This window comes from Chrysochloris asiatica, unplaced genomic scaffold (assembly GCF_000296735.1).
Source record: "Chrysochloris asiatica unplaced genomic scaffold, ChrAsi1.0 scaffold00291, whole genome shotgun sequence".
Lineage (NCBI taxonomy): Eukaryota > Metazoa > Chordata > Mammalia > Afrosoricida > Chrysochloridae > Chrysochloris > Chrysochloris asiatica.
This window is the reverse complement of record NW_006408809.1, coordinates 1247372-1264909: the sequence shown is the minus strand read 5'-3', so window position 1 is coordinate 1264909 and position 17538 is coordinate 1247372. Positions and strand designations below refer to the sequence as shown.

The 17538-nt window shown below is 37.2% G+C and overlaps 1 protein-coding gene across 3 annotated transcripts in view; it reads right to left on the bottom strand.

Moving 5' to 3' along the window:
- The window catches only part of DDX4 (DEAD (Asp-Glu-Ala-Asp) box polypeptide 4), a 154438-nt gene that overhangs the window by 51769 nt on the left and 85131 nt on the right, over positions 1-17538 (bottom strand). For 2 of the 3 annotated variants that reach the window (XM_006874647.1, XM_006874648.1), the window contains 8 exons: positions 16981-17082; positions 13408-13488; positions 12641-12688; positions 10042-10089; positions 8044-8088; positions 7678-7820; positions 6920-7072; positions 4953-5107 (listed from right to left, as the gene is read on the bottom strand). In XM_006874647.1, the coding sequence (XP_006874709.1) occupies positions 4953-5107; positions 6920-7072; positions 7678-7820; positions 8044-8088; positions 10042-10089; positions 12641-12688; positions 13408-13488; positions 16981-17082 (775 nt within the window). The remainder of the gene's footprint in view (positions 1-4952; positions 5108-6919; positions 7073-7677; positions 7821-8043; positions 8089-10041; positions 10090-12640; positions 12689-13407; positions 13489-16980; positions 17083-17538) is intronic. The other variant, XM_006874649.1, reaches the window with a different exon arrangement.

Here is a 17538-nt window from a genome sequence, read left to right as displayed (position 1 = left end):
GTCTAGGAGCGGAGGTTCCTAGAACCATCAACAGAGAAGAGCTGAGAGTGGTACCCTGCCCAAAGAAACAGTGATGCCTGAGATGGAGGCAGAGACGATGACGTGGAGCGATGGAGCAGCTGGGGACTTTAGATCCAGAGAGGGAGAGCGACTGTGTGTGCTGAAGACTGGGGAGGATGGGTAGTGTAGGGGGCAAAAAAAAGAAGTTTTGCCTAGAAGGCCCCTGAAAAAGTAATGTTGAAAATCAATGACATCTGATCCTGAAGTCATCAGTCCCAATCACATAAGGAAAAAAAATCTGAAAAAGAATCACCAACTCTTCTTAGATCCATCAAACAACTGACTTCACAGTACAAACCATTATCCCCCAAACTGGAAAAGAGAACAGGCTGATAAAAATAATCACTGTTTATGGGGAGGAACTTTTTAAACTGCAAAAGAGGTTGTATCAGTTTATCCTCTTGAGTGCCAATACTCCCTAAGGCCTAGAATACACTGTATTATCACATCTGGGGGAAATGCCATCTTAGTTTTCATTTGTTGTTGTTAGACATCATTGAGTTGGTACTAACTCACAGCAACACTAAGCACAAAAGAATGAAACACTGCCTGGTCCTACACAACCTCACAATCTTTGTCACATTTGAGCCTATTGCTGTTGCTACTGTGTCAATCCATCTAGTTGGGGGTTTTCCTGTTTTCCTCCAACACTTCACTTAACCAAACATGATATCCTTCTCCAGGGACTGGTCCCTCCTGACAATATGTCCAAAGAATGAGAGACAAAGTGTAGCCATCCGGGTTTCCTACGAGCATTCTAGCTGTACTTCTTCCAACACAGATCTATTTGTTCTTTTGGTAGCCCATGGCACTTTCAGTATTCTCCTCCAGTACCTTAACTCAAATGCATCAATTTTTTTACAGTCTTCCTTATTTACTGTCCAACTTTCACATGCATATCAGGTTACTGAAAACACCATGGCTTGGGTCAGGCACACCTTAGTCCTCAAACTGACATCTTGGCTCTTCAACACTTTAAAAAGGTCTTGTGTACCAGATTTGCCTAATGCCATATGTAGTTTGATTTCCTGATACTTCCAGGATTGTTGATGGTGGATCCAAGCAAAATGAATGAAGTCTCTGACAACTTCAATCTGTTCTCAAATCGTATGAATGTTATTTAAGTGGTGAAAATTTTTGTTTTGTTTTTTACATTAGGCAAACCCATACTGAAGGCTGTGGTCTTTGATCTTCATCAGTATTTGAAGCCCTCTTCACGTTCAGTAAGTAAGGTAGTATCATCTGTATACTGCAGGTTGTTAATGAGTCTTCCACCAATTCTGATGCCACGTTTTTCTTCATATAATCCAACTTCTCATATTATTTGCTGAGCATATGGACTGAGTAAATATGGTGAAAGAATATAACCCTGGGGCATACCTTTCCTAATTTTAAACCATTCAGTGTTCCCTTGTTCTATACGAACAGCTGCTTCTCAGTCTATATACAGGTTCCTCACAGGAACAATTAAATGTTCCAGAATACTCATTCTCTGCCATGTTGTCCATAGCTGATCCACACAATCAAAAGCTTCTGTGTACTCAATAAAGCACAAGTATACATCTTTCCAGTAGTCTCTGCTTTCAACCAAGAACCTCCTACATCAACAATGATATCCCTCGTTCTGAATGATATCCTCTTCTGAATCCAGCTTGAACCTCTGTCAATGTATGGTTGCATCCATTTTTTTTTTTTTTCTGCAGAAATTTTACTTGCATGCAATATTAATGATATCGTGTCTGATGATTTCCACATTACACTGGATCACCTCTCTTTGGAACAGGCACAAATATGGATCTCTTCCACTAAGTTGGTCAGGTAGTTGTTTTCCAAATTTCTTGGCATACATTGAGTGAGTGCCTCCAGTGCTGCATCAATTTGTTGAAAGACTTCCATTTGTAATCCATCAATTCCTGGTGATTTAGCCTTTGCCAATGCTTTCAATGCACCTTGGACTTCTTTCTTCAGCATCACTGGCTCTTGATCATATGCTACCTCTTGAAATGGTGGAATATCGACCACTTTTTTTGGTACAATGGCTCTGTCTAATCTTTCTGCATCAATCAACACTTTGCCCATATAATCCTTCAATATTGCCAGTCGAGGTTTGAATTTTCAGTTCTCTCAGCTTGTAAAATGCTGAGCGTGTTCTTCCCTTTTCGTGTTCTAACTCCAGGTCTTTGCACATTCAATTGTAGTATTTGGCCTTGTCTTCTCAAGCTGCTCTTTGAAATGTTCTATTCAGCTCTTTTACATCTTCATTTCTTCCATTTGCTTTAGCATCTCTCTATGCTGGGGAGCAAGTTTTTTTTTGTTGTTGTTTTGTTTTTTAATTTAAGGTTTTTATTGTGTATTGAGTGAAAGTTTACAGGGTACCTCATCAGTTTCATATTCAACAATTCATATAACTTGTTCTCATTACATTGATAATAATCCCCTCCATATACCATCATTTAAAAGTATTTCTCTCTATCCACTTTAGCTTTTTAAAAAAATACACAAACAAAAAAACCCACTCAGGCATATATAATAATTTTACATCTCCAAAGAGCACATTCTGCAAGTCTGCTCCTGGCCACCAGTTCTTAGTCCTTCTCTTCTTAGTTGATGAATCTAGAGTCCTCAGCCGCTTGGGGAACAAGTTTTGAGAGTCTCTTCTGACATCCATTTTGGTCTTTTCCTTCTTTCTTGTCTTCTTAATGGCCTTTTGCTTTCTGCCTACATGATGTTCTTGATGTCACCATCCCACAACTCCTTTGGTCTTAGGTCTTTAGTGTTTAATGCATCAAGTCTGTTCTTCAGATGATCTCTAAATTCAAGTAGAATTCATTCAACATCATATTTTGGCTCTCATGGACTTGTTTTAATTTTCTTCAGGCTTCAGTCTACACTTGCATGTGAGCAATTGGTGGTCTGTTAACAGTCTGCACCAGCCTTGTTTTGGCTGATGATATGGAGCTTTTCCATTCTTGTCATCATGGTCAGCTCTACTTTTGAGCAGGAAGCTCTTCCCCACTCATACTTTGAGTGCAGTCCAACCTGTGGGGCTCATCCTGGCCAATATTCTGGTGTTCTTTATCATGTTCCAAAGTTCAATAATCTGGTGTTGACAGGGTTCCACTGCTGCTTATACAGTTTTCAGTGATTAAATATTCTGAAGTAATCCATCTCTCCTTCTTCCTAATCTGTCTTCATCTGGAAGCTAAACTGAAACCTGTCCCCAGAGGGTGACCCTGATAGCATCTAAAATACCCATGGAATAGCTTCCAGAATTATATCAACATGCAAACCACCATAGTAAAACAAGCTGACATTACGAGTAGTAGTAGTCTTCATTTATCTTCCATTTTAAATCAACGTTGAACAAATGTTCAAAAGGTGCTTGTTTTGTTATAACTATTTGATATGATTCACATGTGAATGGCTGTGAAAAGAGTTAATTGTGACTGTAAAAACTTGAAAATCTAATGTGGGTATAAAATGAGTCAACACAGAAGCAGGAAGGGATGCCTCAGTACCATCAAGGAAGAAGAACAAGATGTTGAGAGTGTTCTTTGGGTCTCAGATCCCTGCATGCTGAACCTTTGGCATCACCACCAAAAGGAGATTCAATTGCCATATATCCAGACAAAGAAATACTACTCATAAAAAAAATACAAATCTAGATCAAACATGATTGTAAGGTATACTAATAAATTCATAAAAAGCCATTGCAGCCTTCTCTTTGCTATAATTCATTTATCATTCAATCTAGAAAAAGCTAATTGCCATTTCCTTGTAAAATTCAAGAATCCTCATCGAGAGGCCCAATCCCTTCAAATGACTACAATCTTTGCTGACAGACCTTGTCTGCATTCTCATGAGACACCCAAAGCCAGAACCACTCCGCTAATTTCTTCTACATTTTCTGACCTCTAGATGTGGCACTGTAGGATAAGTACTGAACCAGAAGGTCATTTTTAACTGCAAGGTTAAGTGTTCAAACCCACCAACTACTCCTCAGAAATTCTATACAGGTTCACTATAAGTTGGAACCAACTTGATGGCACTTAACAACAACTAAGAAACTGGAGATAGTTGTTACAAGCAATGATGTTTTGAAGTAATTTATTAGGCACACACACAAAAAAACAATAAACAAATCCCAGTGCCAGAGTCAATATCATCAAGTGACCCTACATAGAATTATCAAGATTATAATTCTGTATGGGAGTAGATAGCCTCACTTTTCTCCCACAGAGATATTGGTGGATTTCGAATGTCACCAGTGCGAATGTGAACACCTAACCCAAAGTGTCACCAATATAATAAAAAATGCTGGCAAATAGTTAAGAAAAAAAAAAAAAGTATAGTAAAACTGTCATTCTCACAAACTGTTGACAAAAATGTAAATTACCCTCAGAAAATTAAAAAATACAAATTTTTATATATCAAAATATTCATTACAGTTTTAACTTTTCATAACCCCAAATTAGCAACAACCTATGGGTCAGAACCAACTCAACAACACGTAACAACAACAAACCTTTCCAAAACAGAAAAATAAGAGGTTTCATATACATCTGCAATTTAAAGCTGTTAAAATTAGGTAAGATTATGCAATAAGCAGCTTTCTATACTATGAATTATGTACAAAAGAAAATTACTGCAAACATTCTAAATTCATTTTTTAAATATGTATAAAAAAACAGAAAATACATATAAATATTTAATTTCTTACCATTTCTACCTTTATTATCTAATTTTAATAAGTATATTTTTAAATATACATTTATAAAAAAATATGAAAAAGTATAATCAAATAATGCTAATTACATGACTATAATTACTGACTGCTTCCAAAAACAGAAGAAAATCATTTGTACATAAAGTGGCAGTCTAGATGTTCTTACCCAAAAGAAAATTTTCTGGCTTCCAAATAGATCTGGTTGATCAATTCACGAGTTGGTGCGACAATAATACACTCTGGTTCCTGCAGCTCTTTAAAACGACTGGCAGTTATTCCATCACGCATCATATGAGCCAAAATTGGCAAGAGAAAAGCAGCCTAGAGATTAAATTACATAATTGGTACATTTTTTAAATGTATCATCTTTTCCCCCACAGAAAATTTTCCTCATGCCCTTAGATCCCTTAGATCCTTCTCCTATCTGGCTGGTAAATTAGAAATGAGAAATAGAAACCATTTTTATTTTAATGAGTTTTAAGCATTTAGGTCTTTATGCTCAGCTTATACAATATAGAAAGTTTTATAAATTAATCTAACATATGAAAGTATTTTTCAGTTGTTTATTTAAAACAACATGCTTGTGGATTCTAAAGAAATCAACAAAATTTATTTAGAGTAAAATACAGATATAATTTGATAGAAATCACTGCATATAGCAAGTATTTCAAATGACGTCTTCTGGGTTAGTAACACGATGAAACTTCAAAAAGTTTGTGAAATATTTCTGTATCTCTTAATTTCAACTCCCACAAACTTTTGGAAGCCCCCTCATAAAATTATTAGTCAGAATACATACCAACATGGCCTACAGTCAGAGCAAATATTGGAAAATTATTCATTTAGATTAATAAACATCACTCTTGAAGATAAATCTTGAAGAGAAATCATCACCTCTGATAAGCTAAATTTTGTGCTACAATTTTCTCCATTAGACAAATACGACACTGAAATCTACCTCAGTTTAAAACTATGTTCAGTCACTCAGCAACAGTTGTATTATTCAACTTACCTATTTCTCTTCAACTCTATCATGGAGACTGATCAAAGACTAAAATAAAGGTATTTATATTTAACATAAATGGTATGTTTTGTGAAATAGGATGTTTTGGGAACCTAGTGTATACAAGCAGTCCCCATACAATCCAGTCAAATCCCAACAGAGCCTATTATATTAAAACCTTACAGATGTCCACCAGACAATGTACACAGGATACAGGAGGCCAGCCTCGCGAAGTGTGCAGTTGAATTGGGGAAATGGGGGAGGGGAGAAGAGGCACAGAAAAGTGGATGCAAGGGCTGGGTGTGCAGGTGCTGGGAGTGCAGCTGACAGTGGTAACCATATGGTCAGATGTTGCCTAAACAGATAATAAGTAACACATGTCTGTGGTATGAACCAGGACACTATGATCCTGGACATTTTAGTCTTAAAGATCCATCTAACTGAGCTATACTTAGTAGATAACCTACATTAGTCCTAGGACTAACATGGTTATTATCAATTCTTTTAGAATTAGCAAAACTTGAGGTAACTTCATACTCCAGACCAGGTGCAATGCATACAGCTATTTATCATTATGTAACTTTATTCCAAATATGCATTGGTTATCTCACAGAAATTATTTTCTCCTCTCACCTTTTTCTAATCCTGTTTAATCTTATTTTAATAGGACCCCATGTTCCAGAAGGGTTGAACATATTTGTAAATACATTAAACATAGCTCCTGTAGCATAATGGTCATGAATCAGACTGAGAACCGCAAGGCCAGCAGTTCGAAACTACCAGCTGTTCTGTGGGAGAAAGATGAGGCTTTCTGCTCCGATAAAGATTTACAGCCTCAGAAACCCTGTACAGGATCGCTATGAGTTGGAACCGACTCCACAGAATATAACCACCAAAAACCACCATGGATTATAATAATACCTTAGAAAGAGCTCAAAATCTTTTCTTCAAAGGTACACAAAACCCAATAAAACCAGAAATCAGAAGCAAAAGTATAAATATTTATGATAGTTCATTAAGCCATTCACAACCCTATCTAACAAAAGAGATTCAAATTCCTTAGGAAGACCCAAACTTGAAAATTTAACAGTTTGAATATAGAGCCCGGTATATGTAGGAAAATAACTTACAGTCTTGCCGGACCCTGTTTGAGCACAAGCCATCAAATCTCGTCCTGCTAGTATAATAGGAATACTGTATTTTTGCACTGGAGTAAGCTTTGTATAACCAGCTTTAGCAATGTTGTTATTTAGTGTCTGACAGAGATTAGCTTCTTCAAAAGTCTAAAAAAATATAAGAGGGGGAAGACAGTAACTAAATTTCATAAACATTTCACTTAAACAAATTTTTAAGTCTTCATTTAGTTTCACTTTATACCTAAGGTTACTGTGCCAATATGCTCCCACTCAAAAGCAAATATTCAGAACCCATATTACTTGACAAAATTAATACTTCTCATAGATACTGTTTCTAAAAACATTTGTTCTATTCATATACCTATGCGATATGAATAACTTTGGTAACAGTGGCCCATTAATGGATACAAATATCAGTCATAAACAGAAGGGGCTTCCCCTTGGGAAACCACTTCCCTAGATTTATCTTTTCATATCCTTAAGAAGCAAACACTTCAAATCCCTAAAAAAGAATCCTTTAATATAAATTTAAATAAAGTTCTCATCCTGGTATCAAAAGGTAGAGATGAAACAGCAATTTTGACATAGCAATTAATTCTGTTTGTTTAAGGCAGATATGATTCTAAACTTCTGATGTAACATAGTAATGGTGAAATACTTCTGTTCTTTAACAGCAGCTACAAGAAATGTACTATATATTTTTAAACCAAGGTTTCCTACACAGTCCATACAGAAAGAATTTTTACACTGACCAGAATTGCTGGTGGTGCATCATGTCCAGAAACTTCTACAAGAATAGTATCATATTTGTCAAAGTTTATGCCTGTCTGATAATGTGCAAAGATAGAATCCTCATCCTCAGGTGGAGGAGGTGGTATGTAAGTCACTTTTGGTCCTTGAAATTTAAACAAAAAATAAAATTTACGTTACAAAGAACAGAAGAAAATTAGTGGGAAACAGACAAAAAATAAAATACGAAATACTTTATAACTTTCCACTGCTTACCATTAATGTTTTCGCTGTTCAAATAAAAAAACAGGTATCCATACATTTAAGTATTTTGCATCTTTATTAAAATACAATATACATTCATATAGAGCACATAAATGTTAGTATACCTTGAGTATCACCACTTTCTCCTTCAGCTTCTGACTTCCAAGACTCTTAAAGGGGATGAAACAAACAAAAAATTAATGCTTTTAAAATTCAAGAGTGTACTGTAAAAGACTAAGAAAAACAACCCATATTAAAGGGGGGGAAGGATTATTTGCTGGTTGCTGGGATGTGGGGAGTGGGGTGAGGGGAGGGAGGGGAAGGTGGAGCACAGGGCAGGGAACAGACACAGGATAGTTTGGGTGCTAGGAAGGAGGGGCTATATACAAGAAGGGGGAGGGGAATGGAAGAACGTAGCAGATGGGAGAACAATTGGGCGGGTTTGAATAGGCTAAGTGGGACAGAGGTAAAGAATGATGTATGCACAACCTTGGAACAACAGGGCTCTGGAATACAGAGATTGAGATATAGTTGGAATGGGGAAAAGGGGGGAATAATGTTAAGATGCTTGGCCATCTTTTGAATCTTGGTTTCCCTTGAATACCATTATAAAATAGACAATGGAGGGGGAGAGAAAGAAATTGCGAGAAATATCACCATAGAAAGCTTGTAAGTCCATCTTCTGCCTGTAACTGATGGGAATACCTAAAATGGGGCTACAACGTGCCCAGTGAAGGAGACTTCCTGTGGAGCCTCTGCATTAATAAGACTGTAGGTGGAATCCTGAACATCATCCAGAATCTTCAGAGGTGGGAAATTTCCACTTGAAAGGACAGGTAGACCAGCCTGGAGCGGCTAGAACAGAAGATACTTCTTGAAAGAAAGACCAACAGGAAAATACATAACAATAGAGGCAGACCGTCTGATTACTACAAGAACAAGCAAGCTGCTTGCCCATGAGACATCAAGGCAAGTGAAGTGATGTCAGAGCAAACCCCCTTCCAAAACTAAGACTCTGATTGGTGACCACCTTCATCACCAATAAGGGGAAGTGAGGGGAAAACCGCATTGAAGCTGCGAGCTAAGCCCTACAATGTTCAATAGACTCCTGTCAAACTGGGTTGAGACCTGGTTGGCCAGCAGTGTGGCAAGACCTGGGAACTTTTCAGCCCAGAGTCAGTGATATAGCCACAGAGGACTAGAGTGGAGAGTAAAGCATCCAGCTGATAAGAAGAGAGGGCATATGCACAAAAACACCCACACTTGCAGATAAAACTCACTTGACCTGGCTTCAATGACTGGATGATCAGAGCTCAACCAGAAGAAGAAAGAAGAGGAAAAAAAGAGTAATCAGATACAATCTGATGAACTTGACCGACACCTATGGATGCAGTAGCTCAAAAGAGGGAACAAATCTTTACAGCAAGGATCATTCCCATCCCCTCCATACACAGAGTAGACAGGATGGGCAACTTGGACATTGGCTACCCAAAGTGGGGGGGCTACAAAGGCAAGAAGTGACTGGCTTACAAGCTTTCAAGAGGGAACCTAGATCCAGAGGGCGTTGAGAAATGTAGACTCTCCACTGAGTAGTATCCAATCTGTCCAGGCGGGGCTGATGAAATGAAATGTGGATAGGTGTCTTGTAATACAATAGTGAATAACTGTTATCAGGACTGCTTGTGAGGCTTGGAAACGTAAAGGTAGACATTTTGTAGCAAGGACGGAAGTGATTAACTTTGCAGTCTAGGAATGGGGGTCCCTGGGACCACGAAGGGAGAAGAGCGGAGAGTAGGACCCTACATAGAGAAGTAGTGACGCCAGATATGGAGGCAGAGACGATGACATGGATAGCTGGAGCAGCTGGGGACTTTAGACTCAGAGGGGCAGATGGTCTGTGTGCTGACGACCGGGGGACAGGCTTGTAGGGTTTACCCTTTGGTTGATGATGCATGGAGGGGATTGTAACCATGGCAATGAAACAATATATGATAGGATGAATGTAAAACTAATGTTTTCCCATGTAAAGTATCACATAATTCACAATAAAACATTAAAAAAAAAATCCTAAAGTAAAAGATATTACTATAAAAATCAAATACTTTATCAAAAGTAATACTCACTTTTTCCTGAGCCTGTTACTACTTCTTCATTTAAACCTTTGTAGCCACCTATTAAAGAAATGCATAATGGCAATAAAGATACAAAGATGTGCATATCGTTCTTCTCATTATTTATCTTTAAAGAGGACAAGTTCGAAGGTTCTTTCATTCAAATAATATTTGAAGCAAGTAAAACAAATAGACTCTTATACATTTTAAGTAGCGTAGTGTTTATGAGTCGGAAAACCTCAAGGTTAGCTGTTCAAAACTACCAGCAGTTTCGCGGGAGAAAGATGAGGCGTTCTGCTCCTGTAGATTTATAGCCTCGGACACCCTATGCAGGGTCACTATGAGTTGGAACCAACTCCATGGTACTTAACAACAACAGCATTATAGTAGTCTTTGCATGTCGTAGTTAACATGCTCATTGTTAACCCAGAAGCATCTCAGAAGAAAGGGCTGGTGATCAACTTTTGAAAAATCAGCCACTGAAATTCTGTTGAGCACAGTTCTACTCTGACACATATGGGGTGTCCATGAATCAACTCAGTAACAACTGGTAATGGTAGCACTTATAATGCTGACTTATGCAGATAAGACTATTATGTTACTTTTTATTTAAGTTATTATACTTTTTCCTAATAAGAAAAAGAATATCTTTTCAAAAAGGAAATAAAACATCTATGTAGGTTGGGATCCCAAGACAACCCCAAGGTCACTGATTTAATAGGAGGAATGATAGGACTCATGGCTGTGAATTATTACAATAAAAGGACACAGAGCAACATCAACAAAGGTAAAGGCACACTGGGTGAAAACCAGAGAAAACCAGACACAAGCTTCCAAGTGTCCTCTCCCAATGGAATTACACAAGAATCACTTAATTCCCCAAGCAACGAGTTGTGACAATACGTACGAAATGTTATCTATCACAGAACATGAATTCATTAGAGATCCAGAGTTCAAGATTTTTATTTGAGGCTGATCATATAAGCCCTTTTTGCTTAATTGTTGTTGTTGTTAAGTGCCGTTGAGTCGGTTCTGACCCATAGTGACCCTGTACAGGATTTCCAAAGCTGTAAATCTTGACGGGAGCAGAAAGTCTCATCTTTCTCCCATGAAAGATCTGGTAGTTTCGAACTGCTGACCTTAAGGTTAATTGTTTAATACATACCAAAAAAACAAAAAAGCAGGTGTTTTGCAGAAATAGTTTTAGCACAATGATCACTCTTACTAGCTAGAGTTGTTGTTAAGTTGAACAGGGTTTCCAAGGCTGTAAATCTTTACGGAAGCAGAAAGCCTCATCTTTCTCCCACAGAACAGCTGGTAGTTTCGAACTGCTGACCTTGCAGTTCACAGCCCGATTCGTAACCACTACACTACCAGAGCTCCTTTACTAGTTAGAGTGGCAGGAACCAAATCCAAGTTCTCAAATGCTAGTCAAAGGCCAACATTAGACAGCACTCAGGCCTGTTACGTAACATTTCACCACGCACCAGTTTTCTGATATTTAGGTAACTAGCCATCTATTGTGCCACTCTCAGGTAAGGTGAAGGGTCAGAGAAAAAAAGGAAGACTCCAACGAGATGGACTAGTGAAGTGGCAGCATCGATGGACTCAAGCGTGGCAACAGTAGTGAGGTTGTCCCAGGATCGGGCAGTGTTTCGTTCTGCTGTGCATAAGGTCGCTATGCATTGGTACTGACTCGATGGCACCTAACAACCGGTACTAACACAAAACAGAACTAGAACTGCATTCTATTGTTTTAATTACCTATCAAATTTTTACATGTGCTCTAATTTTCTTATACTATAAACAGGTTTTGAAATCTGTCTTCAGATATGATGTGAACACTGTGGAGGATTTAATAATGACTAATATGGAGTCCTAGTGTGGTGCTGTGGGTTAATGCACCAGACTGCAAAGCCATTTGAACTGCAAGGTTGGCAGTTCAAGCTCACCAGATGCTCCTCGGAAACCCTATACAGGGTTGCTATGGGTCGGCACCAACTCTATGGCACTTAACAACAACAACATACATTATATATATTATATAATTATCTTTTTTATATCAAATCAACTATCGCATGATAAAGAAAAAGCATACTTCTTTTACCATAAGACCTGTATGTATAGATATATCAATGTTTAACACACTATTTCATTTTATGGCTATTTTATTAACAGTTATGGACTGATTTATGTTACTTCTTATTTTCAGTTATTATAAATTAATATCCTTATATATGTACTGAGCAAATATATCTATAGGATACAATTCCTATAACGAAATTGCTATATTGACAATTATCAAAAAATTCCTAACAGGCTGTGCAAATTCATATTCCCCACCATGTTTAAAGGAGTCCTAGTGTGGCGCTGGGTGTTAATGCGCTGGATTGCAAAGTCATTTGAACTGCAAAGTCAATGGTTCAAGCTCACCAGCTGTTCCTCAGAAACCCTATACAGTACTGTTATGGGTCAGAACCGACTCAACGGAACTGTCACAACAACAACCATGTATAAAAGCAGTTAACAGTTACCATTAACTTAACTTTAAAAATCAAATTTGGCTTATAATATTCTTTATCACTTATCAGTAAACCAACTAAGAACTTACCTCGTCCACTTCCATTCCCACTTCTGCTCTGGTAAGTGTCACCATTACCTCTAAGGCTTTGATTTGTGGAACACAAAGTTCCTGTTGAGAACATAAACCATACAGCTATTTATATTCAATAACTAAGTAATTAGCCCATTCATCTCGCAATTATAGATTCAATTTAAGTATTTCCATCATGTATACATTTTTAAAAACAACTGTGTTCTCGTTGTTTCATTTTTCTCTTCATTTCTCACAAATTTCTTTCCGCCAATTCAGACAGAATCCTTTCTTTGAAACCTTCATTTTCCTTATTCCAATAAAAAGCATAATTCACACTTCAAATTAACAGGTGAATAACAGAGAACAAATAATTCAGAATACATTATTTTACAAGGGAGGCAAATTTTTCACATACAAGTATTTTTGTCTACAGATCTAAAAAACAGAAAATCATAAAGTTAACTGTGTTTAATATATATTAAGTTTACTAATCCTAGAGCCAACAGTAGATTGAATTATTGTTATTGTTAAGTGCCATCAAGTCAATCTGAGTTATAGCAACCCTGCATATGTCGCACTGTGGGTTAATGTGATGGACTGACTGCAAGATCAGTTTGAACTGCAAGCTCGGCAATTCTAACTCACCAGCTACTCCTTGGAAACCCTATACAGGGTTCCTATCAGTCAAACTGACTCGACAGCACTTAACAACAACATAGGATTTCCACGGAATAGCTGGTAAGTCTGAACGGCCAATAGTCAATCATAGTTCTATTTCTCACCTCCACCACTTAATGGTGGTCTTTTAGAACCAAAAGGGCCACCAGTGCGCTGTGTTCCTTCATGTTGTTCAAGCTCATTACCTAAGATTTACAGAGAATGAAATACAATGTTGCTTTTAAGAAGTTTTCAAATCATACAATAAAAAAAGAATTATCAAGCTATAGTGTTAGAACTGAAATATATGGGGTAAAATTAAACATGGGGAATTAAAGTTTAACAAGAAAAATCAGTATTTTGCTAAGTAACACAAAATTATTTTTTCAGTTATAAATTACTTTCTCAAAATATGTATTCCATTAAAACTTTATGAAATTTATTTTGCAAAATATGGTAAAAACTAAAGTTATCACCTCCAAAAAAGTACAAGTATTAGTGCTCTAGAAACCTCATGATGTATCACTTCACTGTTTATCTCCAAAACAGTAATTAATACCCCTTGAATACCACTACTGCTGAATCAAGTCTTACCACTCCTGTACAGCAACCTTCACATCCTTATACTTTTTTGCTGTTGATGTTAGATGCCATCAAGTCAGTTCCAACTCATAGTTACCCTAGGTCCAACAAAATAAAACACTGCCCAATCATGTGCCATCCTCACAAATGTTATGTTTAAGACCACTGATACTGCCACTGTGCCAATTCAACTCGTTGGGGTCTTTCTCTTTTTTGTTGACCCTCCACTTGTCTGAACCATGATGTCCTTCTCCAGGAATTGGTCCCTCCTAACATGTACAAAGTATGAGAGACAAAGTCTCGCCATCTACTCTTTTAAGAAGCACTCTATGGCAGTACTTCTTCCAATATAGATTTGTCGTTCCTTCTGGCAGTCCATGGTACTTTTAATATTTATCTCCAACACCCTAGTAACATCATGATTACAAATCAGGTTATTAACCTCAAGGTCAGCAATTCGAAACTACTAGTTGTTCAGCAGGAAAAAGATGACACTTTCTGCTCCCGTAAAAATTTACAGCCTCAGAAACCCTATACAGGGTCGCTATGAGTTGGAACCAACTCTATGGCACCACCATCTCCAACAATGTAACTCAAATGCATCAATTCTTTTGCACTCTTTCTTAGTCACTGTCCAACTTCCACATGCATATGAAGCTAATAAAAATACCATGGCTTAGTCAGGTGCACCTTCATCCTTAAACTGGTGCATTTGTTCTTGAACACTTAAAAAAATGTCTTGTGCAGCAGCTTTGCCTACTGCAGTTGTTTTGGTTTTTTTTTCTGACTGCTACTTCCATGAGTGTTGATAGTGGATCCAAGCAAAATGAAGTCTTTGACAACTTTAATCTTTTCTCCATTTATCATGATGTTATTTATACGTTTAGTGGGTAAGGGTTTTTGTTTTCTTTACATTAAGGTGCAATCTGTACTGAAAATTGTGGTCTCTGATATTCATCAATAAGCATTTTAAAGCCACTTCATTTCTAAGGCAGTGATCAAACAAGTCTGCCTGCACATAGACAGGCGGACAGAGTGTGCCAAGGAGTCTCCTCAAGACTATGGCACTCTGTTTTTCAGATACAAGTTCAGCCAGCCCAGTGTGAGATTCCCAGCGAACCCCAGATCTTGATTAATTCTAAAGAAACAGATAGAATTAAAAACATTGTTAGATTATTTCTGCATTCTGTTAAGTCACCTCTATTTGGAATAGGCACAAATATTAATCTCTTCCCATCAGTTGGCCAGGTAGGTGTCCTCCAAATTTCTTTGCATAGATGAGTGAGTGCCTCCAGTGCTGCATCTGTTTGTTGAAAGATTTCAAATTGTATTCCATCAATTCCTAGAGCCTTGTTTTTCACCAATACCTTCAGTGTAGCTCGGACTTCTTTCTTCAGTACAATCGGTTCTTGATCATATGCTACTTCTTGAAATGGATGAACATCGACCTTTTCTTTGTGGTACAGTGACTGCATATTCTTTCCATCTTCTTTTGTTGTTTTCTACATCATTCAATATTTCGCTAATAAAAATCCTTTGATATTGGCAAGTTGAAGCTTGAATTTTTCTTCCCTTTTGGTTTTTAACTCCCTGTCCTTGCACATTTCATTATAATACTTTACTCTTCTTGAGCTGAGCTGCTGGTAGTTAAACACTTGTGGCATAGCCTCCAGCATCACAGAAACATGCAAGCCATGACAGTACAATAAACAGACACACAAGTGGTGGTCATACTTTTTTTTTTTTTTTAATTCACTAATCTTATACACAGCTATTAAGTCATTATTATATAAATTTATGATTTTAGCTTCCCAAATCATGAATCCCTTCTCTTTACTTAAGAGATATATGGATTCCAACACTAACTGAAGGCAATTAAAGTGGAAAGCTATATTTGTAGAAGAAGATATTTTGAGGACTGGACTAGAGCCATGTAAAAGGCCATTTATAAATTTATAAATTCATTTATAAATTCAGTCATCATATCAAGGTTCTATAACTTTTACTATTGTACAATGCTGAACTGTTATTTTAAAATCCTACTCACAGTGACCCAGTATAGGGTTTCTGAGGCTGTAAATCATTATAGGAACTTAAAGCCTTATTATTTTCCCAGCAACTGGACTCAACTGCCGACCTTGTGGTTAGCAGTCCAGTGTAATTCTGTAGAGCCAAAATAAGTTACATAAATTTCTTTTTAAAATTCGCATACTCTAACTTAACCAATCTAACTTAACCAAAATACTTACTGGCAAAGATCAGAGACCACAACCATGAGTATGGGTTGCACCTCAATGTAAAGACAACAAAAATCCTCATGACTGAACAAATAAATAACATCATAATAAATGGAGAAAAGACTGAAGCTGTCAAAGACTTCATTTTGCTCGGATCAACCATCAACACTCATGGAAGGAGGAGTCAAGAAATAAAACTTCATAATGCACTGGGCATATCTGCTGCACAAAACCTCGTCAAAGTGTTGAAGAGCAAAGATGTCAGTTTGAGAACGAAAGTATGCCTGCCCCAAATCATGCTATTTTCAATAACCTTATATGCATGTGAAAGTTGATAGTGAATAAAGAAGACCACAGAAGAACTGATGCATTTGAGTTATGTTGTTGGAGTAGAATATTAAAAAGTACCACGAACTGCCAAAAGAACAAACCAATCTGTGTTGGAAGAAGTACACCCTGAGTGCTCCCTGGAAGCCAGGATGGCGAGACTTTGTCTCTTATACTTCAGACATATTTTCAAGATACCGTGTTTGATAAAATGGAAGGTCAGAGAAAAAGAGGAAGAACCCTAATGAGACGTACTGGAACCACAGCAGAAGGGATGGACTCAAATGTAGTAACGATTATGAAGTTGGCATGGGACCAGGCAATGTTTTGTTCTGCTATTGCTAAAAGTCGGTGCTGACTTGAAGGCACTTAAAAAAAACAACAATTACATATGGATCTAAAAATTTGTGTATCTACAAAGTAATATTGCATGCCAAGTACTGTACTAGGTTATTCTGATGTAATCATCCTAACAACCCTATGTGATATGTATTACATTTTATTATTTCCTTTTTTAACAAATAAAGCACACATTTACGAGCGACTACTAACTTGAACTTCCTAAACCAAATGCTCCACGGCAACCTCGGAAACTGCCTCTTCCACATCTTCTGGATGCGCCTGAAGTTTCTGAATCATTTCTATCTTGATATCCTAAAATATTAAAACACACAAAAGAACAAAACAAAAACCAACGAATCTTGGGGACATGCTGGCCAAATACAAGCTTTTGCATAACTCAATGATTTTAAATAAATATTTTAAGGCATTAACAGCACCTTAATGAAAAAGAACAACAAAAAAATGTATTCAACCTACAAATGGTCAGTTTTAAAAACCTAAGTAGAATGATGATTACAAAAAACTTACTGCTTACCTTGGGAATCAAAACTAAAAAATGATTAAAAGGGAAAAAAATCTCATTTGAATAAAACACTGAACATTTCCATATATGCATTATTGATTTACAACCCAGAGTTTCAGAATCCACAAAAGGATAAATCCCATGTTTCTTTTGTTCTAGAAAACAGCAAGTACCTTAACTCAATACTTGAGACATTTGTTGTTGTTGTTGCTGTCAGGTGCCATCGAGTCGGAACCGACTCATAG